The following is a 21,237-nucleotide window of genomic DNA, read 5'->3' as shown; positions in this document are numbered from 1 at the left end:
ATGTGGAAGACGATTGGCGAGAGGCCCTTTCTGATGGTTAATATCCGAAAGGGTGGTGTGAAATATATATATATGTATGTATTACAAGAACAAGTGTGGCAAGGTAGTTCCACTTTGCATCTTCAAGAGTTAAACGGAAAAAATGTCTCGAGAATGTTTGGCAGTCAAGGAGTCAGTCAGACAAAATAGAGCCTTGTTTTCCATCCCTGCCTGGACAGAATTTTGGCATTTTGGAGGCCAAGTAGTGAGTCCCGATTTCAGTTGGTAACTTTCATTCCCTGGCCGGCCTGGAACTGTGCAGAAAGCAGCAACATGTTCAGGGAGGCTGACATTTTTCAAAGATAAGACATTCCTTCTGTAGCAAAAGAAGAGATTTATTTATTTTTTTGGCATTCAGGGGACAAGCAAGAGCCCGAGGACGTTGGGAGGAATTGTTCTCTCTGAGAATGACTCCCACCAGCGAAATTTGGGGTTGATTCGGGGTTTACTTTTTTCCCCCTTTCGTGGAAAAAAAAACCCCACTGACATTTAAACTCCGTTCGGTAGAAGTCTGGAAACTTTAGCAAACCGACGAAAGGACCCGTGCCAGGTTTTTCTTCCCTTTCTGCTTTGTGAGCTGGCATGGCAGCTGTGCCCTTTGAGTTGGAAGGTCTTCTGTTGAGTTGGCATTCCCTAGCCTGGAATTTCACGTCGCGAGTCCTGGGCGCTGACCGGTTGAGGCATCTCCAGATCGTACGCCTGATGCTTAAACCATGGTGCATCTCCAGAGCTGTGTACCAGGTAGAGTAAACGCCATTTAAAATCTGGGGAAGGGAGTTGCAAACTGTTTGTGTGTCTTTAGAAGGAAGGAAATTCCTAGGAATGCTAGGAATAGAGCTGGAAGGGACCTTGGAGGTCTTCTAGTCCAGCCCCCTGCTCAAGCAGGAGACCCTATACCTTTTCAGATGGGTGACTGTCTAGTCTCTCCTTAAAGACCTCCAGTGATGGAGAAGGAAGGAAGGAAGGAAGGAAGGAAGGAAGGAAGGAAGGAAGGAAGGAAGGAAGGAAAACAGCACAACAGAATAACAAATTTGGAAGGGACCTTGGAGGTCTTCTAGTCCAACTCCTTGCTCAATCAGGAGACCCTATGCCATTCCAGACAGGCTGTCCCATCTTTTTTTAAAAACTGCCAGTGATGGAGCATTCACAATTTCTGGTGGCAAGCAGTTGCACTGATTGATTATTCTCACTGTTAGGAAGTTTCTCCTGAATTCCAAGTTGCTTCTCTCCTTGATTAGTTTCCATCCATCGCTTCTTCTCTTCCCTTCTGGTGCTTTGGAAAACAAGCTGAGTCCCTCTTCTTTGGGGCAGCCCCTCAAATACTGTAATACTGCCATCATGGCCTTCTTTTCCCTAGACTGGCCATTCCCAAATCCTGCAGCCATTCGTCGTATGTTTTCGTCTCCTGGGCCTTTAATCATCTTCGTTGCACTTTTTCCAAAGCCTCAACATCTTATTTTTTTGTAACGTGATGACCGAAAAAACCCATTATGTGCTGTTTTCCCTGGAAGGTAGCAATCCTCAGTCTGGTCCCTTCCAGTTACGCTGAATCCTAAGACTGAAATCTCCAGTAAATTTGGATTCCCAACGTGCCGTTATCCAGCTCTGGCTCTTGATCAAGGATCAGGTCTTTGCAAAGGCAGCTCGCAATCCAGGCTGCACCGACAGCTTGAAATGCAAAAGTCCGGGATGCAATTTGGATTGGAATGGAAGTATTTGAGCCTCTCCGGTTTTTCTATCAGGGGAAGCTGTTTGCTTTCTTCGTCTGGAACCCAAATGCTGCCCTCCAGCTAGCAAATTAAATTAAAGGCAGAAGAGAAGAAGGGGACTGGGGAGGGAAAAAGCAGGAAGGGGAGAAACTTCATGCACTCACTTATGCTTTTTTTTTTTTTTTTTTTGCAAAGTTCTTATAAAGGATCTATAAATCCTTCGAGGAGAAGAGCAGACAGAGACTCCTGGTAGCCAGTCCAGCTGTTCTGTAGCTCCACGTTCTGCTGAAATAGAGGAGCACCGATGGGGGAAGGAGGGGATTCCTAAACTGGTGGCGATCTTTAGTGGCGTAGCTCAACCCAAGGGGTCTCTGGGTCAAAGGCTTCCAAGAGACCCTCGGTTGCCTTGCCATAACTTCTCCCTTCCTTTCACCCATCCAGCCCTCCTCCCCTCTCCACATTCACAAATAACCAGGGGAACGCCTTGCCTCCAGAAGTCGTGGGTGCTCCATCCCTGGAGGTTTTAAAGAAAAGACTGGAATGGAATGATACAGGCTTGAGCAGGGGGTTGGACTAGAAGACCTCCAAGGTCCCTTCCAACTCTGCTATTCTGTTTTCCTTCCTTCCTTTCTTTTCCATCACTGGAGATTTTCAATAAGAGACTGGACAGCCATTTGTCCGAAATGGTAGAGGGTCTCCTGCTTGAGCAGAGGGTTGGACTAGAAGACCTCCAAGGTCTCTTCCAACTCTGTTATTCTGTTTTCCTTCCTTCCTTCCTTCCTTCCTTCCTTCCTTTTCCATCACTGGAGGTTTTCAGTAAGTGACTGGACAGCCATTTGTCCAGAATGGTGTAGGGTCTCCTGCTTGAGCAGGGGGTTGGACTAGAAGACCTCCAAGGCCCCTTCCATCTCATTCCAGCTGTGGGTCCTCTCTTTCCATCCTCCCCACCCCACCACTATTGTTGCTGACTGAACAGACCTTTTTCTAACTTGTGTCCAGGAGGTCCCTCTGCAAGTATCTCGAAGTGGGGAAAACAGGGGGGCTCCGAAGGAAGGGGAGGCCCCTGCTCTGCTTCTCTCCCCAAACCTTGATTGCAAGATGCTTTCAGGGGAGGAAGAGGCTTCCTTTCCCGATTTAGATGTTGCCCAGGGTCTAAATCAGTGTTTCTCAACCTTAGCAACTTGAAGATGTCCGGACTTCAACTCCCAGAATTCCCCAGCCAGCATTCTGGGGAATTCTAGGAGTTGAAGTCCGGACATATTCAAGTTGCCAAGGTTGAGAAACACTGGCCTAAATAGAGAACTAGATGCCTGAATGGCCTATTTACATATTTCTGCTTTTCTTTTCTCTCTCAAACGAGGGGAAACAGGCCCTTTTCTTCCCCATCTAGTAAGCTGAACTGGCTGCCCCCCTCCTTTCTCTGGCACCTCTAGCTCGGTCATTGGGATGGGACGATCTGAGTTTTACCTAGTCAGTTTCACACAGAAAGGTGGATTTTTTTTTTTAACATGGGAAGCCAATCTTATTTTTTTTAAAAAAAGTTTTTTTTAAATTCTCTTCCATAGCATTATAGGTTATATACATTCACATAGTTATACTTCTTCTTTACATTTGTCATTCTTATATTTGTTATTCCATTTAAAAGGTTATAATATACAATTTGGGTTGCTTTATTTACCATCCCTTCTGCCTGTTTTAACACCATCTTCTTTTCCCAAGAGCCGAGGTGGCGCAGTGGTTAAATGCAGCACTGCAGGCTACTTCAGCTGACTGCAGTTCTGCAGTTCGGCTGTTCTAATCCCACCAGGCTCAAGGTTGACTCAGCCTTCCATCCTTCTGAGGTGGGTGAAATGAGGACCCGGATTGTTGTTGGGGTCAATATATGCTGACTCTGTAAACCGCTTAGAGAGGGCTGAAAGCCCTATGAAGCGGTATATAAGTCTAACTGCTATTGCTATTCCCTTTCTTTTCTCCCTCCCTCCCTTCTCCCTCCCTTCCTCCTCTCCATTCCTTCCTTTTTCCCTTCCCTCTCTCCTACTCCTCTCTTCCCCTTCCTACCCTCTCTCCTTCTCTTTCTCTTCCTTCCACCCTCCTCTCCTTATCCCTTCCTTCCTTCCCTCCTGTTCCTCTCATTATGGGAAGCCAATCTTGATTGGATGGCTTTGGGCTAAGAAAGTTGCTTTCCTCTGGCTGCAAACCCAACACTCTCCCCGTGTTTGTCTCGCCATAAAAACAGAACGATCACTTTTTAAAAAATTATTATTGTTATTTTCTGCGCACTCTCGTTTTCGTTTCTCACTGAACATCTAAACTCTTTGCTTCTTTTTTCAACCTGGCTTGCAAATTCCCAGGTCCTCCGATGGCCCAGAATAGGTTGCAAGCAAGGGTTTTGCGCCAATGAATGAGAGCCCTGGACGGGGGCCATGGCACAGACACGGTTTTCAAAGTTAAATTGTTGCTGGATCTCCCGCTGTTCGTTGGAGAGTGGAACAAAGCGGGTGTTTTCTGGAGAGCAGTCCAGCTCTGCAGAACATTTAGCGGGGGTCTTTCCCCCGCCCCCCCCCATTGGCAGGGACACCTGATACATGCCAGCCCCCAACTCCTAGGCAACCCCTTCCCCAACCTTCAACATCCCATTACTTTAGAATGCTCCCCATGACAATCCAACCGCTGCTTCAACGTGTAACCCTGGTTACAACTAAGGAGAGATTCAACACCCACTGGTCTGAAATGGTGTAGGTGGGGCCTCCTGTTTGGTTCAGGGGGCTGGATTAGAAGACCTCCAAGTTCCCTTCCAACTCTTGTTCTTCTGCTGGCATTTGTAATAGGATGATTGAGAAAAGCACGTCGCTGCAAAAATGCCGACAAGTTGCCTTTTAATGGCACAGCTTGTAGGGGCTTTTAAGTACAGCAAAGAAAGGTGGAGTGTCGGCTTTGCAGCTCCCTCTCTTCACAAGGGTTCAACGCTTTGGGTTTGGTTTGGTTTGCAAAATAAATGCGCAAAGCGTTTATTTATCAAAGTGGCTTCGGGTGGCGTCAAAGAAAGCTGAAATGCACTCAGATAAGGATATAAATTTATTTTTTAAAAAACCATTTGCAACCTTCCCAGGCGTTGACCCCTCTGTTGCTGAAGTCGTATCGAGTTTGGAGCGGTTGACCTTGAGTTTTTATCTATTTGTATTGTTGCAGTTAAAGCTGGAGTAGGTAGGACGTTGTAGCAGAGAATTTTGTGTACTACGCTTAGATCAGAGCGTAAGCGGCGTAGTTCCAAATTGTCCAAGCCCAAAATTTTGACCCTGGTGGGGTAAGGGATTCTCTTGTGAGCGGAGGAGTGGAGGACTCTTCTTGTGAAATACCTCTGGACTCGCTCAACCATATTAATGTCCGATATGCAGTGTGGATACAGACGAACTGTATTCGAGAATTGGTCTGGCAAAGGTTTTGTATGCCCTAGTTAGCAGTACAGTAACTGGAGAAGAAGCTTCACAATATTAGGTTAACAACTCTTAATGCATGTTTGGTTAATTGTTTATTCAGAGAAAGATTAAGGCATAATATCCAGCCCTCTCTCTCTTCTTACCCTCGGCTTGAACTTTGGCCAAACGCAGCCGAACGGCTTCCTAAAACGCCCACGGGGAGCAGAACCGGCTAATAGGAAAGCTACATTTCCCCAGAGAAACTGGGCACCAGGCTTTCCTCAAGGGCGTAGTAGCTGCGTGCTGTTTGTTTTGCTTTCCAGTTCTCCTCCTCCTCCTCCTCCTCCTCTGCGAAGTTGGAGGCTGCAGCAAAAGAGGAATTCTCTCCTGACCCTCTGGAAGCCGGGAGGAGGAAGGGAATAAAAAAACACCCCATTTTAAGATTGTTTCAAGATTAGGTTTTCCTTGCGCTTCCCTTCCGCTCGCCGCACAGGAAGCGAGGATGCCAGGCCTCTTTATGAAAGGGCCTTATGTAAGAAGATTTCCCTCGGGGGGTTCCCCCCCCCCCGCACGCTGTTTACCAGGCCAATATCAGGTGGAGACATCAAATCCACATCTGTTTTTCAGGCCAGGAACAAAATGAACCTTTTGGAAGGACGAGCTGGCACTGGAGAGGAGTTCTCCCTACTTCTCCGGCATCTCTTCCAAATTCCGTTTTCATTCCGTGGGAAGTTAGCACTCAGCCCCTCCCCTAGAAAAAAAAAACGAAATGTTTTAGGAAATGTGATTAAAAAGGCAGAGGATTATATTTGCCAGGATGAGAAAGGGAGGAATGTGTTTTAAGGACAAAGCAGCTTCCTGCCCCACTCAACTTGGTCAATGGCACATTAAAAGGCCTGAGCCAGTCTATTCTACATCACAAAGATCTCCCTCCTTCAGGCAGAGTAGGAATCCCAAAGGAATCCTTTCATTACATCGTCACCCAGGGCAGGTTATAGCAAATAATGGATCACTTAAGAAATCACAGAGTTCACTTCATAACCATCACACAGACAAAAAAGGGGTGTAAAATTAGATGTGGTCATGTGGTGACCCACTTTACAACTATGATGGCTTACAACCTTAATTGCCAGGCTCACTTATGGTCATAACTCAAGGACTGTATGCCTGTCTTTGTGTAGGGAAGACTGCCAGGGGAAAAAAAAACTATAGAGTCAGCGTTGATCATTGCACCCCTGAAAGATGAATCCTGAAATATTAAATGCACCATTTAACATTTGCTCTGTGTGTGTGTGTGTGTGTGTGTGTGTGTGTGATATTTGCTTACAAAGGCAACAGTAAAAATATTGGGTTTCTGTCGTGATGGACTCTTGTGACGAGCCGATTGATGGATAGTGGAAGCAGTTAGCTTCCTCCCATAATTGGGGCATACCAGGGGTTGTGACACTATATATATGTGTGTGTGTGTGTGTGTGTCTGTGTCTGTGTGTCTGTGTGTCTGTGTGTGTGTGTGTGTGTGTGTTGTATTTGTGCTGATAAATAAATAAAGGGAGACTAGTATAGATCTATTTCAAGCTATTTAGCTCTTATCAGTTAGCCATACCCTTACTGGGATTCGAACCTGGGCTGTATTACATATTAGGCAGATGTGTTAACCATTAAGCCACAGGCTCTCCTCCGTTATCAGCTAAGCCAGGGAGAAAGGTATATATTTAAAGTCACAACCCCTGGTATGCCCCAATTATGGGAGGAAGTTTACTACTTCCATTCTCTGTCCAGCGGCTGTGCAATTGCAAAGCTTGTAGAAATGGAAATCTCAAGAGGTGAAGGGTTTTGGGGGTGACTTGGAGGAAGTTTATGGAAGGAAAATAGAACCTGATGCCGAAACATCAGCTGAGGGTAAATTAGGAGGAGCCATTTGCCTTTTGCTACTGGGACGCCATCTTCCTTTCGGGGGAATATTCTGAATAATCTGCTAGCCAAGAGGAAATCGTGCAACGAGAGAAACCGAAGGAAATAACGAAGGGGCAGGAAATTTGAGGAAATTCAAGTACTTGATTTTGATCCTGAACGATAGAGATGGCAGATTGTTTTTTTAAAAAAGACTAGCTCTCAAAAGAGCAAATGGATCTTGTTGTTGTTAGTTGCGAAGTTGTGTCCGACCCATCGCAACCCCATGGACCACGTTCCTCCAGGCCTTCCTGTCCTCTACCATCCTCCGGAGTCCATTGAAGCTCATGCCGAAAGCTTCGGTGACTCCATCCAGCCACCTCCTTCTCTGCCGTCCCCTTCCATCGTTCCCAGCATGAGGCTCTTCTCCAGGGAGTCCTTCTTCCTTCTCATCAGGTGGCCAAAGTCTTTGAGTTTCTTCTTCAGGATCTGGCCTTCTGAAGAGCAGGTGTAAGACATGACTCAGCTAAAAATAAAAAATAAAGCATTTTGCAAGGATGATCACTCAGGCAATCTTTATTCCCCGAATGGTTGTGTTCCGTTCCTAGACTCCTGAGTTATTCTGAGCTTGTGGTTGAGAAAAGATGATCCATTATTTTATTGCACACAACTGATCATGTTTTCTCCAAGCGCAAAGCTCCGTAGATCAAATAATAGGTGATTTTTTTTTAAAGAAAAAAACCCTCTGCTTATGATTATGTGGGCTGGATCTGCTTGAATTTCATTTGCTCTAATTATTTGTGGCCTACTTCCACTTTCCAATAGATGACATTGTGTTCTCCTAACTTGTTGGGAAAGATAAGACGTTTTCAAGGACCAAAATGATAGAAGCATCACATTATCTCTCACGGATGGGGGGGGAAATGTATCCAGATCTTAGAATTGGCTGTCCTTTATGCATCGCAATAGCCGGGCTGGGTTTATCAGAGCATGCCGCAACATGGCTTCCACACAGCTGAAATTGCAGCCTCGGGACAAACAAAACAGCAGGGATGGGAGCCACGCAGAATCTGGAATAGGGACGTTCCCGGCAAAAAAAATGCTAAATATTTACAGGCGAGTTCATTCGAGGTAACCCGGCGAGCCAATTCTCCTGCTGGTCGTTGACCTTCTAGCATAGTTATTGCTCTAGATTGAATCACAGCTGTGGATTCATGCAGGCGTCACCATGGGGTTGTTTTCCTCTTTGACACTCCATTGTGTTCCCAGTTGGGTGGAAAAGTTGTCGTATTCTAGGTCAAGAACACAAAGCTAGGTAGGTCCCCATTGCAAGAATAATAACAGAATTGTCCCAAGGAAGCTCGAGGCCCTGGATGGATTCTCAAAGTCTTATTCAAACAAGGAGATTTAGTTTACAAAAACCCTGTTCACTACAAGTCCTTGGCTTACAACAGCAAATTTAGGGAACGTTCACAGTTACAACAGCATTGAATGAGGGTTTTTTTTACTCTTCATGACCATTGTAGCATTAAGGAGAGAAGCAACCGAGAAGTAAGGAGAACTTTCCTAAAAAATGAAAACAGTTAACCAGAGGAACGGGTTGTCTCCAGAAGTTGTAAGTGCTCCAACACTGGAAGTTTTTAAGAAGAGATTGGAAAGCCACCTGTCTGAAATGGTATAAGGTTTCTTGCTTGAGCCAACGGTTGGACTAGAAGACCTCCAAGGTCCCTTCCAACTCTTATTCTCTAAACCAAAGAAAACAAAACGGTTGATTGTTGGGTTGTAAAAATGAGCTGGCCAGAGTCACCTTGCAGGAGAGATGACCAGCATAGCAATTTAATTAATAGGTGATAAATAAATAAGTAATAAAATACAAGGACGGGAACTGTATGGTTTTTCCTGTAGCGCTTTGGCCCAAAAAGTTATCCAACTCTAAAGCTATCCTTGATACTCTTCGGACGTTACATTTAAGTATTTTTTTAAGGTTCATCAATCAACTCTTCCTCCTACAAAACAAAAGAGAATAACTGGAATGAGAGGGATGAAGGTAAAGGTTCCCTTTGCATATTCTGTATGTGCTGGCCGTTCCCGACTCTAGGGGGCGGTGCTCATCTCCGTTTCAAAGCCAAAGAGCCAGCACTGTCCGAAGACGTCTCTGTGGTCATGTGGCCGGCATGACTCAACGCTGAAGGCGCACGGAAACGCTGTTCCCTTCCCACCAAAGGTGGTTCCTATTTTTCTACTTGCATTTTTTACGTGCTTTCGAACTGCTAGGTTGGCAGAAGCTGGGACAAGTCACGGGAGCTCACTCCGTTACGCAGCACTAGGGATTCGAACCGCTGAACTGCCAACCTTTCTGAATGACAAGCTCAGCATCTTAGCCGCGGAGCCACCGTGTCCCTGTAAGAGAAAGAGATAACGAGGCCCAAATGTATTATAAAATACTTGCCTTTTTGTTCCTTCTTTGTGTGTTATTTAATTCTTTATTAGCATCCTTGTTGCCCCAGAAAAACAAAAATGCAGAGGGCAAAATTGTCGAGTGCCAGAAAAATAATCTGATACCAGAGTCATAATTTGAAAAGGGAAGTTTGCTTGTCGTGGTGCCTTTGAGAATCAGCTCATTAAATTATTATATATATCATTAAATATATATATATATATATATATATATATATATATATATATATATATATATATATATATATATATATATATATATATATATATTTCTTTCCCCAACACTTATTAAAGAAATTGTATGTTTTATGACCTGGCTTGCCCTGGTTTCCCCAGATATTTTGGCTTAAGGGAGGGCATTTCCATCTTGGCAATTTTTCCTTTTCTTCCTTTGTGGGCTGACAAAAGCTTGTTTTTTTCAACTCAGCGGAACTACGGGATTCCCATTTTTTAAAATTTTTTAAAAAGGCAACTTATTTATGACGGTTGCAGAATTCCCCGGGATGGGAGGGGACGCAATCCTCTTTTGCAACCTTTCGACAAGCAAAGTCCATGGGGAAGCAAGATTTGCTTAACGACCGTGTGCCTAACTTAACCACTGCAGGGATTCACTTAACGGTGCCAAGTAACGTCACAAAATGGGGCAAAGCTCCCTTAACAGATGTCTCGCTTAACAACAGGCGTGTCAGGGGGTCAGTTGTGGTCGTAAGTCAAAAACCACCTGTCATTCGGCTTTTATTAATGGGATCTTATTTTGTTTTCGGCTATTGGAATATAAACATTGATCTTTTCCAGTTCCCCAGCTGTGTTTTTATTTCAACGTCCTAATCCTGTAAGATTTTAAGCAGTTTTTGTCAGCTGTATCTTACGGAATGAACCGGAATATCTGGCTTTATCTTGGGGATCAAACCTTTCCTCCACTGGGAGATAATTTTATGCAGTTCTTCTGTGTGTTTGGTTCTTTTTGGTTCTCCTCTGCCTTCTTCTTCGTCTCTTATTCTGACATCTCGGCATCAAAGTTTCCCTTGATATCCTAAGTACAATACTCGTCTTTTTCATGCTGTTCCGTTCTTGTCCTCCGTTTCTTTGCTCGTTCTTGTTCTGCAACTCGGAGCTTAGATGGGTGGAATTCCTTTTCTCTCTTTCTTTCTGCCCTTCTTCTTCAGCTATTTAAATCACTTGCTTTTTTAGAATCATTGCTTCACCTTTGAGATGTTGGAAGAAAATCTGGGTTCAGTTCCAAGTGGGGAGAAAGACACTGGAAACATGGAGGCTGCTTGGAAAGATGGTTTAAAGGCGGACATGGGCTTGAAGCCCTGGTGCAACTGACCCCACGGAGTGGAGAGTGAGGGGTTTTTACACCCTCTCTTGGGCTTTGAACTCGAGCTTCCTGTTGGCTTTCCCAAATATGCCATACATTTCCCCTTCTGTAGCCCAGCGGCCTGTAACTATGTGCAGATGGAAATTCGGTTGGAGACCCCGATGAGTATATCTAGGACTTGAGTTGCCACAGGTAGGATTCTCCTGTTTTGGGAAGGAAAAGGAAGTGTTCTAGGAAGTGTTTCTCAACCTTAGCAACTTGAAGATGTCTGGACTTCAACTCCCAGAATTCCCCAGCCAGCGAATGCTGGCTGGGGAATTCTGGGAGTTGAAGTCCGGACATCTTCAAGTTGCCAAGGTTGAGAAATACTGTTCTAGGATCTTGAATTGTTGGAAGAAACGTCCATCTGGGATCAGTTCCAGGTGGGGAAAAAAGACACTGGAAACATGGAGGCTGCTTGGAAAGATGGTTTAATGGTGGACATGGGCTTAAAGTCCTGGTGCATCTGACCACATGGAGTGGAGGGTGAAGGGTTTTTAACTTGAGCTCCCTGTTCCTGTGGCAAGGGCGTGTATTCTTTTGGGTGTAGTCAGACTCCCATGAGGAGCCGTGTTTGTCTGAATCAAGTTTGGTTGAACCTTGGGCTGATGTAATGTCCCCAGGTGATTTCGCAATGCAGTGAGCCCTGTTGCTAGGTAATACCATAATGTCCCCGAGGGTCGTGATTTAATCCCATCACCCTGGAGCTGAAGGTCTAATTGTCTTGTAGATAGTTCGACTGTCAGGCCTGCAGCCTTCTTTTCTTTCCTTTTGGGTCTTTGGCCTGCCACACTATTATTCTATTATTCTATTCTATTATTCTACTATGCATTTTCTATTGTGGGGAAAATGGGAGGGGGGTATTGAAGGGAGTTAGATGCTATGTAGCCATAACAACATTCTTTCTAGAAATCCAAGGTCATCCTTTGTCTTTGTCTTTGCACCTGACCGGATCTGGATGGGAGGAATCTGTCAGCATGGCAGTGGGAGATTGGACCATGGGATGGGCTTGTAGGTGTTGGGGGGGGGAAAGATCTTGAACTTTCAACTGGGTGGGGAAAACCGGGAAGCCTTCAGATTCAGGTTTTCCCAGATGTGCCAACATGGCTCTCTTAATCAATTGGAACTTTGAGGAATCCTTTGCCTGGGACTCTGATTTAATTCTGGATGCTATTTGGAACCCTAACACTGGCCCAGTCCTATTCAATGGCCACCAAATATCTGCTGGGTCCAGGGAACTGAAGCTCTGAGTTTCTTCTCCCTTAAGATTTCTCTTTCTCTTTTTACGGGAAATATTTTATCCTGCCTTTTTAATATTTCCTAAAATATTTCCCTCTTCTAGGAGGATGAGGTGCTAACTGTCAACAGACAATAGTTACACATTTCAGTCCAGCAGTCTTCAGCTGCTGGGCTGATCCAACCTTCTATTCTTTATTTTCACAAACATTTGGAATATTACTTGGGCTGCCTCTGGTTGCTTTGCAGATTCTGGTTTTTGTTTTTTTGTTGGTTTAAATTGCAGTTTTGCCAGAAGGAGCTCAGGTCTTCAGCCCCAGACAGCAGACAGCTCTGTTATTATTGACCGAAGAGAGTGGCTCCAGTTTGGCCTGCAGAGCATAAATTCAATTTGATTTTGCTGTGGTCCGTCCAATAATACCCGTGCATTCGTTTGTCTTTCGAGTTCTTGGAATAAGGTTTTTGCTTCATGGACATTGGATTTTTCTCTGCCCCATTAGTTCCCCTCCCCCTGTGCTGCTTCATACACGGGTGCCAACTTTCCCAGTTATTCCAAATGCGGTTTTACTTCCAACTTTAACTTTTCAAGTCTCAGAGAGTTGGAAGAATGGAGTGGGGTTTTTTTTTTCTCCGTGTGTTGAGTAAACACAAGGTTGCAAGACCACCTCCCACCCCTTGCCCATGTAACCATTCCACTCCCTCTTCCTTGATTAGAGAGGTCATAACCAAGAGCCAAGGTGGCGCAGTGGTTAAATGCAGCACTGCAGGCTACTTCAGCTGACTGCAGTTCTGCAGTTCGGCTGTTCAAATCTCACCGGCTCAGGGTTGACTCAGCCTTCCATCCTTCCGAGGTGGGTGAAATGAGGACCCGGATTGTTGTTGTGGGCGATATGCTGACTCTGTAAACCGCTTAGAGAGAGCTGAAAGCCCTATGAAGCGGTATATAAGTCTAACTGCTATTGCTATTGCTATAACTTAAAGTCTGGGACTTACACTGAGGTTATCCCATCATTCATAGTTGTATTTAGTTACTAATGACTGACAATTCCCTCCCTCCTGTCCTCCTCCTTCCTCCCTCCTTCCCTTCCTTTTCCTTTCTTCATTTCTTCCTGCCTCCATTCCTTCCTTCCTTCCTTTTCCTGCTTTCCTGCCTTCTTTCCTGCTCCTTCTTTCCTTCCTTCCTCCTTCCCTCTCTTTCTTCCTTCCTCCCTCCCTTTCTTCCCCCCTCCCTCCCCCTTTCCTCCCTTCCTTCCTTTCCTACTCTTCCTTCCATTTTCTTTTTCTTCCCTCCCGTCCCTCTCCCTGCTACCCTTCCTTCCTTCCTCTCCCCTATTCTTCCTTCCTTCCTTTCTTCCTCCCTCCTTTCTTCCCTTCCTCCCTCCCTTCCTCCCCTCCTATTCCTTTTTCTTCTCTCCCTCCCTTCCTCTTCCTCCTACTCTTCCTCCCTCCCTCTCTCCCTTCCTTCCTCTGTCTTCTACTCTTCCTTCCTTCTCTCCCTCCTTCCTTCCTTATCCAACAGCTCCAATTTCCCTACTGGCTTGTTTGCTTGTTTCAAACCCATCTGTATATAATCATTTATTCTGCATTACATTTCTGTCCTACTTTCTCACATCTTTGTTCCAGTTTCCAAAAGTGATCCAAGGTCAGCTTTCTTGGATCCTGCAGCCTCCCATCTGCTAAGTCAACAGAGGAGAAGCTTCTGTAACACCTGGCAAATGTTGCAGGATGCCTGTTGTGGCCTTTCCGTTGTGAGCTCCTGCACACAGGACGAATGCATCCTTCTGGTGGCCGATTTAGCCTCACTATGGCGGTTCCAGTATGACCCTTGGGCCTACTGCAATGCGCTCTACATGGGCAGCCTTCGAAGAGTATTCGGAGACTCCAACTCGTCCAGAATGCAGCCGCGCGAGCGATTGTGGGTGCACCTCGGTACACCCACGTTACACCTATCCTCCGCGAGCTGCACTGGTTACCGATCAGTCTCCGGATACGCTTCAAAGTGCTAGTCGTAACTTATAAAGCCCTTCATGGTATTGGACCTGGGTACTTGAGAGACCGCCTGCTGCCAATTACCTCCCAAAGACCCATTAGATCTCACAGGGTCGGCCTCCTCCGGGTTCCGTCCACCAGCCAATGCCACCTGGCTATTACCCGGGGGAGAGCCTTCTCTGTGGCAGCTCCGGCCCTTTGGAATGAACTCCCCACAGAGATTCGGACCCTCACCTCTCTCCAGGCCTTCCGGAAAGCCGTCAAAACCTGGCTGTGCCGGCAGGCCTGGGGGTGATGAGTTCCCTCCCCTCTCGACTGGTATGGCTGTATGACTCTTGTGTATTTTAATTATGTGTATTGTGTTTGGCATACAAATAAATTAAATCTGAAATCTGAATCTGAAATCTGTTGGGAGGGGATACGGTTTCCACTCGAGCTGAATTCTGGCATCCTTAGGAATGGTATCAATCAATATCCATCTCTTCAAAAATAAAATAAAATAAAATAAAACCTCTTTCTGTATCTAGGTAGAGTTAAAATTATAAGGCTCTCTTTTTAAAAAAAAGAAAACAATGGAATTGTTTGATTTAAAAAATGGAGCAAACTTAATTCCACGGCATTGCTGTGTACGTTGAATTTGTCTAAAGGGCATTTAAGGCTTTGCACCTTAGAATAGGTTTTTGAAGCTGCAGAAACATTAATATCATATTTGAAAAACTAAAAGAAGTTGAACGACAAACCGCTAAGGCGAAAAGGTGATTCAGTTTAGTATAATGGTGAATGGGATTATCTAAAAAATAGGAGATAGTGAGTTCTAGTCCCGCCTTAGGCATGAAAGCCAACTGGATGACTTTGGGCCAATCACCAGAAAGCTGTGAGTTCTAGTCCCGTTTTAGGCATGAAAGCCAGCTGGGTGACTTTCAGTGAATCGCCAGGAGGCTGTGAGTTCTAGTCCCACTTTAGGCATGGAAGCCAGCTGGGTGACTTGGGCCAATCACCAGGAGGCTGTGAGTTCTAGTGCTGCCTAGGCATGAAAGCCAGCTGGGTGACTTTCAGTGAACCGCCAGGAGGCTGTGAGTTCTAGTCCCACCTTAGGCATGAAAGCTGACCTGATGACTTGGGCCAATCACTAGGAGATGGAGAGTTCTAGTCCCACCTTAGGCATGGAAGCCAGCTGGGTGACTTGGGCCAATCACCAGGAGGCTGTGAGTTCTAGTGCTGCCTCAGGCATGAAAGCCAGCTGCATGACTTTTAGTGAATCGCCAGGAGGCTGTGAGTTCTAGTCCCACCTTAGGCATGAAAGCTGGCCTGATGACTTGGGCCAATCACTAGGAGATGGAGAGTTCTAGTCCCACCTTAGGCATGAAAGCCAGTTGGGTGACTTTGGGTCAGTCATTCTCTCTCAGCCCAACCCACCTCACAAGATTGTTGTTATGGGGAAATAGGAGGAAGAAGTGGGCGGGGCCAGCCAGTCTTTGCAACTACTGGTTCGGCAAACCAGATTTACAAATTAACATCCAGTTTGCTCAAACCGATCCGAACTGGCTGAATCTCACCCCTGTAGACAGCTCACTCCAGCTGGCGCTCCTTAAAGCAGCTGCTTTGAAGTAGGACTATTGCAACCAACGGAGATCAACAAATCCAAGCCAAGCCAAGGAAGGGCGTTGACTCTCAAATATTGGAAATTCCTATCCTGTCTCCCCAGCTCCTTCTCTTCACCGGACTATCCATGCCCAGTTCCTGCAACCGTTCATCATATGTTTTATCCTCCAGTCCTCTAATCACCCTGGTTGCTCTTCTCGGCGCTTTTTCTAAAGTCTCAACATCTTTTTTTTACAGTGTGGTGACCAAAACTGGATGCAGGACTCTAGGTGTGGCCTTACTAAGGCTTTATAAAGTGGTATTAGCACCTCCCTTGATCTTGATTGTATCTCTCTGTTAAGGGGATTTAGGATTGCGTTGGCTTTTTTGGTAGCTGCTGCACACGGCTGGCTCTTATTTAGCTGGTTGTCCACTAAGACTCCAAGAAGCCCCTTATAGCCACTGCTATTAAGCCTGGTTTCACCCAGTTTATATCTGTAGTTTTGGTTTTTCTTACTTAAGTGTAAGTAACTTTTTACTTTTCTCTATGACTGGATTTCATTTTGTCAGAGAGGGCCCAGGGTTCAACATCTTCTAGGATGATAGCTATTCCTGCCAGCTTATTTTTGAAATCTTATTACAGAAAGTCCATTAAGAAGGAAGAAGGGTTTTATGCTAGTGTTTGTGACTATCTCCCCAGAACCCGTGCAATCTTATACAGACGGACTCTTTGTTTCTTCCGAGGCAGACCACACAATGTCGTCATTAGAATGGCCGCATTACAATAAACAATTAAGGAGAGTGAGTAATTGCTGATTTCTGAAGGCTAAGCTTTCCTCTTTTTCTGCTCTCCAATCCCCCCAGGGTCACTCAACAAAGGGGGCCCTGCAAACTATTTCAAAACTATTTAAAACTGGGAATTTTAACGAATCGTCTCCAAACTGCGTGATGTCAAGAGGAGAAGTTCGGAGCGGCAATCCGAAATGATCCCGCTATAAAACTGTGCAGTGCATACCTATAAATCTCTGCGGCTCTCTTGCTATTTCCTTCAGCCGGTTCCGTTCCCGAGACAAATGCTTACGTTGGGTGCTTTTCAAGAATTTTAAGATTTTTTTTTTCATTCCGTACTATATTTAGTTCCTCCTTCTTCTACTCATGCTTTCGGGCCCATCACCTTTGACCCAGGGCGCATTTTTCTTGGGGGAAAATTTTCGGTTCTCACATAAGTGGTGGGAAAATATAAACTATCCCCCAAAAAAACCCCAGGGGAAAAAAAAGCAAACGTTTCTAAAATTGGGAGCAGAAGCTTGGAAGGATGAATGGCCTGGCAAACAGATTCCGTCTGTTGAGCCGAATGCTTACAATATCACAGCGAGACCCTCCGGGCTACAATTTTGCCCGGAAGTTGCAAAGTTCTTGTTCCAATTTAGATTTTTGGCCATAAGAGGAGTAGTAACTGTCAGAGTTCAGTCACTTTGAAAAGCAAAACCTGCAAGCGATTGCCGAGTTATTTGGCTCTCACTCGGATCATTTTTCATTACGACACATTGTGGGAAAAGGGGGAAAATATGTGTAGAATGCATCCTAAGAAAATCCCATCTATGATTCAGTGGTGGGATTCAAAAAATGTTAGTGCTGGTTCTGTAGTTGTAGCTTGGTGGGCGTGGCAGGGGAAGGATACTGCAAAATCCCCCTTCCTCCTCACCCCACCAACCTGTTTTCCAGCTCCATTCTCCTGTGCAGGGCAACAAAGGAAGACCCAGGCGATCAGCTGGGACTCGGGAGGCAGAGAATAGATGGGGGCATGGCCAGCCAGAGGTGTTAAATCCCCATTTCCTCCCCACTCCAGGGGAAGGATACTGCAAAATCTCCATTCTCACCACACTCCAGGGGAAGGATACTGCAAAATCCCCATTCCCTTCCCACTCCAGGGGAAGGATACTGCAGAATCCCCATTCCCTCTCAATCAGCTGGGATCTCGGGAGGCAGAGAATAGATGGGGGTGTGGCCAGCCAGAGGTGTTAAATCCCCATTCTCTCCCCACTCCAGGGGAAGGAGACTGCAAAATCCCCATTCCCTCCCGATCAGCTAGGACTCAGGAGACAGAGAATAGATGGGGGCATGGCCAGCCAGAGGTGTTAAATCCCCATTCTCTCCCCACTCCAGGGGAAGGTTACTGCAAAATCCCCATTCCCTCCCGATCAGCTGGGACTCAGGAGGCAGAGAATAGATGGGGGTGTGGCCAGCCAGAGGTGTTAAATCCCCATTCTCTCCCCACTCCAGAGGAAGGAGACTGCAAAATCCCCATTCCCTCCCAATCAGCTGGGACTCGGGAGGCAGAGAATAGATGGGGGCGTGGCCAGCCAGAGATGTTAAATCCCCATTCTCTCCCCACTCCAGGGGAAGGTTACTGCAAAATCCCCATTCCCTCCCAATCAGCTGGGATTTCGGGAGACAGATAATAGACGGGAGCGTGGCCAGCCAGAGGTGTTATTTGCCGGTTCTCCGACACTCAAAATTTCCACTACTGTTTCTCCAGAGCCGGTCAGAACCGGCTGAATCCCACCTCTGCTATAGTTTCTCTGGAAGCCTTTCGAATTATATCAAGCTATTGTGCCAGCTTATGGTTTTTTTCCCGTGGTCACAGTATTTTCAGCCCCCTTAATGTATGCAAAGAGGATACGCAGTCCTTGACTTACAAGCACAGCTGGGCCCCATATTTCCACTCCTAAGGGAGAGCGTCGTGAAGTGAGTCTCTCTGTTCCTGGGTTACCCAACACGTCACAATAGCAATAGCAATTTCTCCCATATCATATAGAGATGATTCTTCCTTAATACAGGAAGACCTTGAGTTACAGAATTTATGCTACTAAGTGAAATGCTTGTTAAGTGAGTTTCTGGACGCCTAACAAATGTCTTACTTAACAACAGAAACATTGGGCTCAATATATAAGTCAAGGACCACCTGTGTAAGAATGTTATCTACACGCTCTATTAGAAAGACCAAATCCTCCAGCTCGCTCTCTCTCTCATTCAAACTAGATAAATAAAACATACAAACTTTACCTCCCTAGATTTCTTACCATTCCGGGAAGGCACAATAGTATCCTCATTGTTCAAAATATTCCCTTTGTTTTTGGCCATGCAGCAGCTTCCAAGGTCCGTAATTGTATAAAAGAATAATTGTCGGTAGCTCTCTCTTCTCAGATCAGGAAATCTAACTCTGCCTTGGCCTTTCCCTTTGTTCTTGGTGTTTTGTTTTGTTTTTGGCTCGTACCCAAAGACATTACTAAGTCTAAAATGATCATGGAAAATAATCAAGAATATACCATATGGCTGTAGATGGGCTGACTTGTAGGAAACTCCTAGTCCTTCCCCATCCCCCTATTAATCTTATTTTTTATTTGTTTGTTTTTTCTTTGTGTATATATTTATTTGTCAACAAATACAAGGAAGTAAGTAGGAAAACACATGGAAAAATGGCACAAATAAATGAATATAAATAAACAAAACTTAGCCATAAAAAGAGTCCATATCAATGGGGACAGTAGAACGGGGATGGTAGGCATGCTGATGCGCTTATGGAGGTGGAAGAGCCGAGGTGGCACAGTGGTTAAATGCAGCACTGCAGGCTACTTCAGCTGACTGCAGTTCAGCAGTTCGGCGGTTCAAATCTCACCAGCTCAAGGTTGACTCAGCCTTCCATCCTTCCGAGGTGGGTGAAATGAGGACCCAGACTGTGGGGGCAATAATGCTGACTCTGTAAACCGCTTAGAGAGGGCTGAAAGCCCTTTGAAGCGGTATATAAGTCTAACTGCTATTGCTATTGCTATTATGCACACCGCCTTTACGGACCTCTTAAGAAATGCATAAGGTCCACCATAGACAGCTTAAGGTAAAAGGTAGGGGGGTTAGAGCAGTGGTGAAATTCAATTTTTTTTACTGCCGGTTCTGTGGGCGTGGCTTGGTGGGTGTGGTGTGACTTAGTGGGCGTGACTTGTTGGGCGTGGCAGGGGAAGGATACTGCAAAATCTCCCTTCCCACCCCACTCGGGGGTCCACCAGAGGTGGCATTTGCCGGTTCTCTGAACTACTCAATTTTTCCGCTACCGGTTCTCCAGAACCTGCTGGATTTCACGCCTGGGTTAGAGGAACTAAACTACAGCAGTGGTTCCCAAACTTGGCAACTTTAAGACTTGTGGACTTCAACTCCCAGAATTCTCCAGCCAGCTCTGGCTGGAGAATTCTGGGAGTTGAAGTCCACAAGTCTTAAAGTTGCCAAGTTTGGGAACCACTGAACTACAGGATCAGGTATGGCGTTCCCCACATTTACTACTCTACTGCTGAGATCGCTTTTCCTGCAATCAAGATTAGAACGGATCACGTTTAGCTTGCATCTGTTGATAGCCCTGGGTGTTACTGCAGTTGAGGTAAAAGTTGTCCTTAACAGGAAGGACATTAAAGGGATGGTGGATCAAGCTTTGAAAAGATCCTTTCGGTTTCAAGGTGCCCAGAACTACTTGGCTCTGATTACAGGTGGGCAAGGGAACAAGGTAAATTGCCTCGTTCCATAATCAGCCTCGAGGGATGGAAGAAAGCAAAAAATAAGCTCAGTTTGAGGGGATGGCTAGAGGGGTTTCTTTTTAAAAAAAAGATCTGCAGTTCTGCTCAAATTGGTTTCAACCATCCCAGGGGGATAAGGAAGCCGGGGAGTGAAGATACAACCTCCATTTTCAAAAAATAAATAAATAAATAAAAGAGTTCCCTTTAGCTGCTGGTTTCATCCGATCGCTTTTTTCCCTGGTATTCTCAGTGGAATTAATTATATTCGATGTTGGTGGAGACACAATCTCATCTCCCCTGTAGAACCCCGGCTTACTTCCCCAAAGAGTTTACACCTTTCAGATTTGATAGGCACCAGACCCAAGAAGAGGACTTGACTTGATATGGGGAACGGTTTTATAATCTCTGTATTTCCTTTGTCGGGCTCCGCGTTGAATGCGTTCCCCGAGGTGTACTTAAGGCAGGTTGGAAATGCAGCTTTCCAATTTATATTCCCTGCATTGTTACATCGGACTACAGTTCCCAGCAGCCCCGGGAAGAAAGGCTGGGAGAAGATGTAAGTCAACCATGAGTTCTTCAGAGCTGGCAGATCAGTTGAGCGTCTTCAAATATTGTTTTTATTGCTTGAGTTTCAGACACGCAAAGCCTCCTGTTTTTCCTCGCTCGGTTGTAAGATGCCTAAGGGACTCTTGTCATTCACAGGTTTTATAACAGGAGGAAAACCAAATATATAATAATTGTACAAAAGGGTAGCTATGAGCTGGACTGGGATGATGAGAAGATACCTCAGAAGGACACCTTGGAAAGGACTTCTATGTGTGTTCGTATCTATCTAGACCAGATGCCTTCAAACTTGACATCTTGAAGACTTGTGGACTTCAACTCCCAGAATTCACCAGACATCATAACTTACTCTCTTGTAATCCCTTCCTCTGCAGTCTCTCCACTTAGATCAGAGGTCTTCAAACTTGGCATCTTGAAGACTTGTGGACTTCAAC

General features: G+C 45.5%; 1 protein-coding gene across 1 annotated transcript in view; it reads left to right on the top strand.

The window, feature by feature from the left end:
• The first annotated feature begins 408 nt into the window (after positions 1 to 408).
• FRMD4A (FERM domain containing 4A) overlaps positions 409 to 21,237 on the top strand; it is a 168,392-nt gene continuing 147,563 nt past the window's right edge. The window contains 1 exon segment of the mRNA XM_032221900.1: positions 409 to 780. Within this exon segment, the coding sequence (XP_032077791.1) occupies positions 622 to 780 (159 nt within the window). The 5' untranslated portion in view covers positions 409 to 621.

This window comes from Thamnophis elegans, chromosome 7 (genome assembly GCF_009769535.1).
Source record: "Thamnophis elegans isolate rThaEle1 chromosome 7, rThaEle1.pri, whole genome shotgun sequence".
Classification (NCBI taxonomy): Eukaryota; Metazoa; Chordata; class Lepidosauria; order Squamata; family Colubridae; genus Thamnophis; species Thamnophis elegans.
This window is presented reverse-complemented; position numbering and strand designations above follow the sequence as displayed.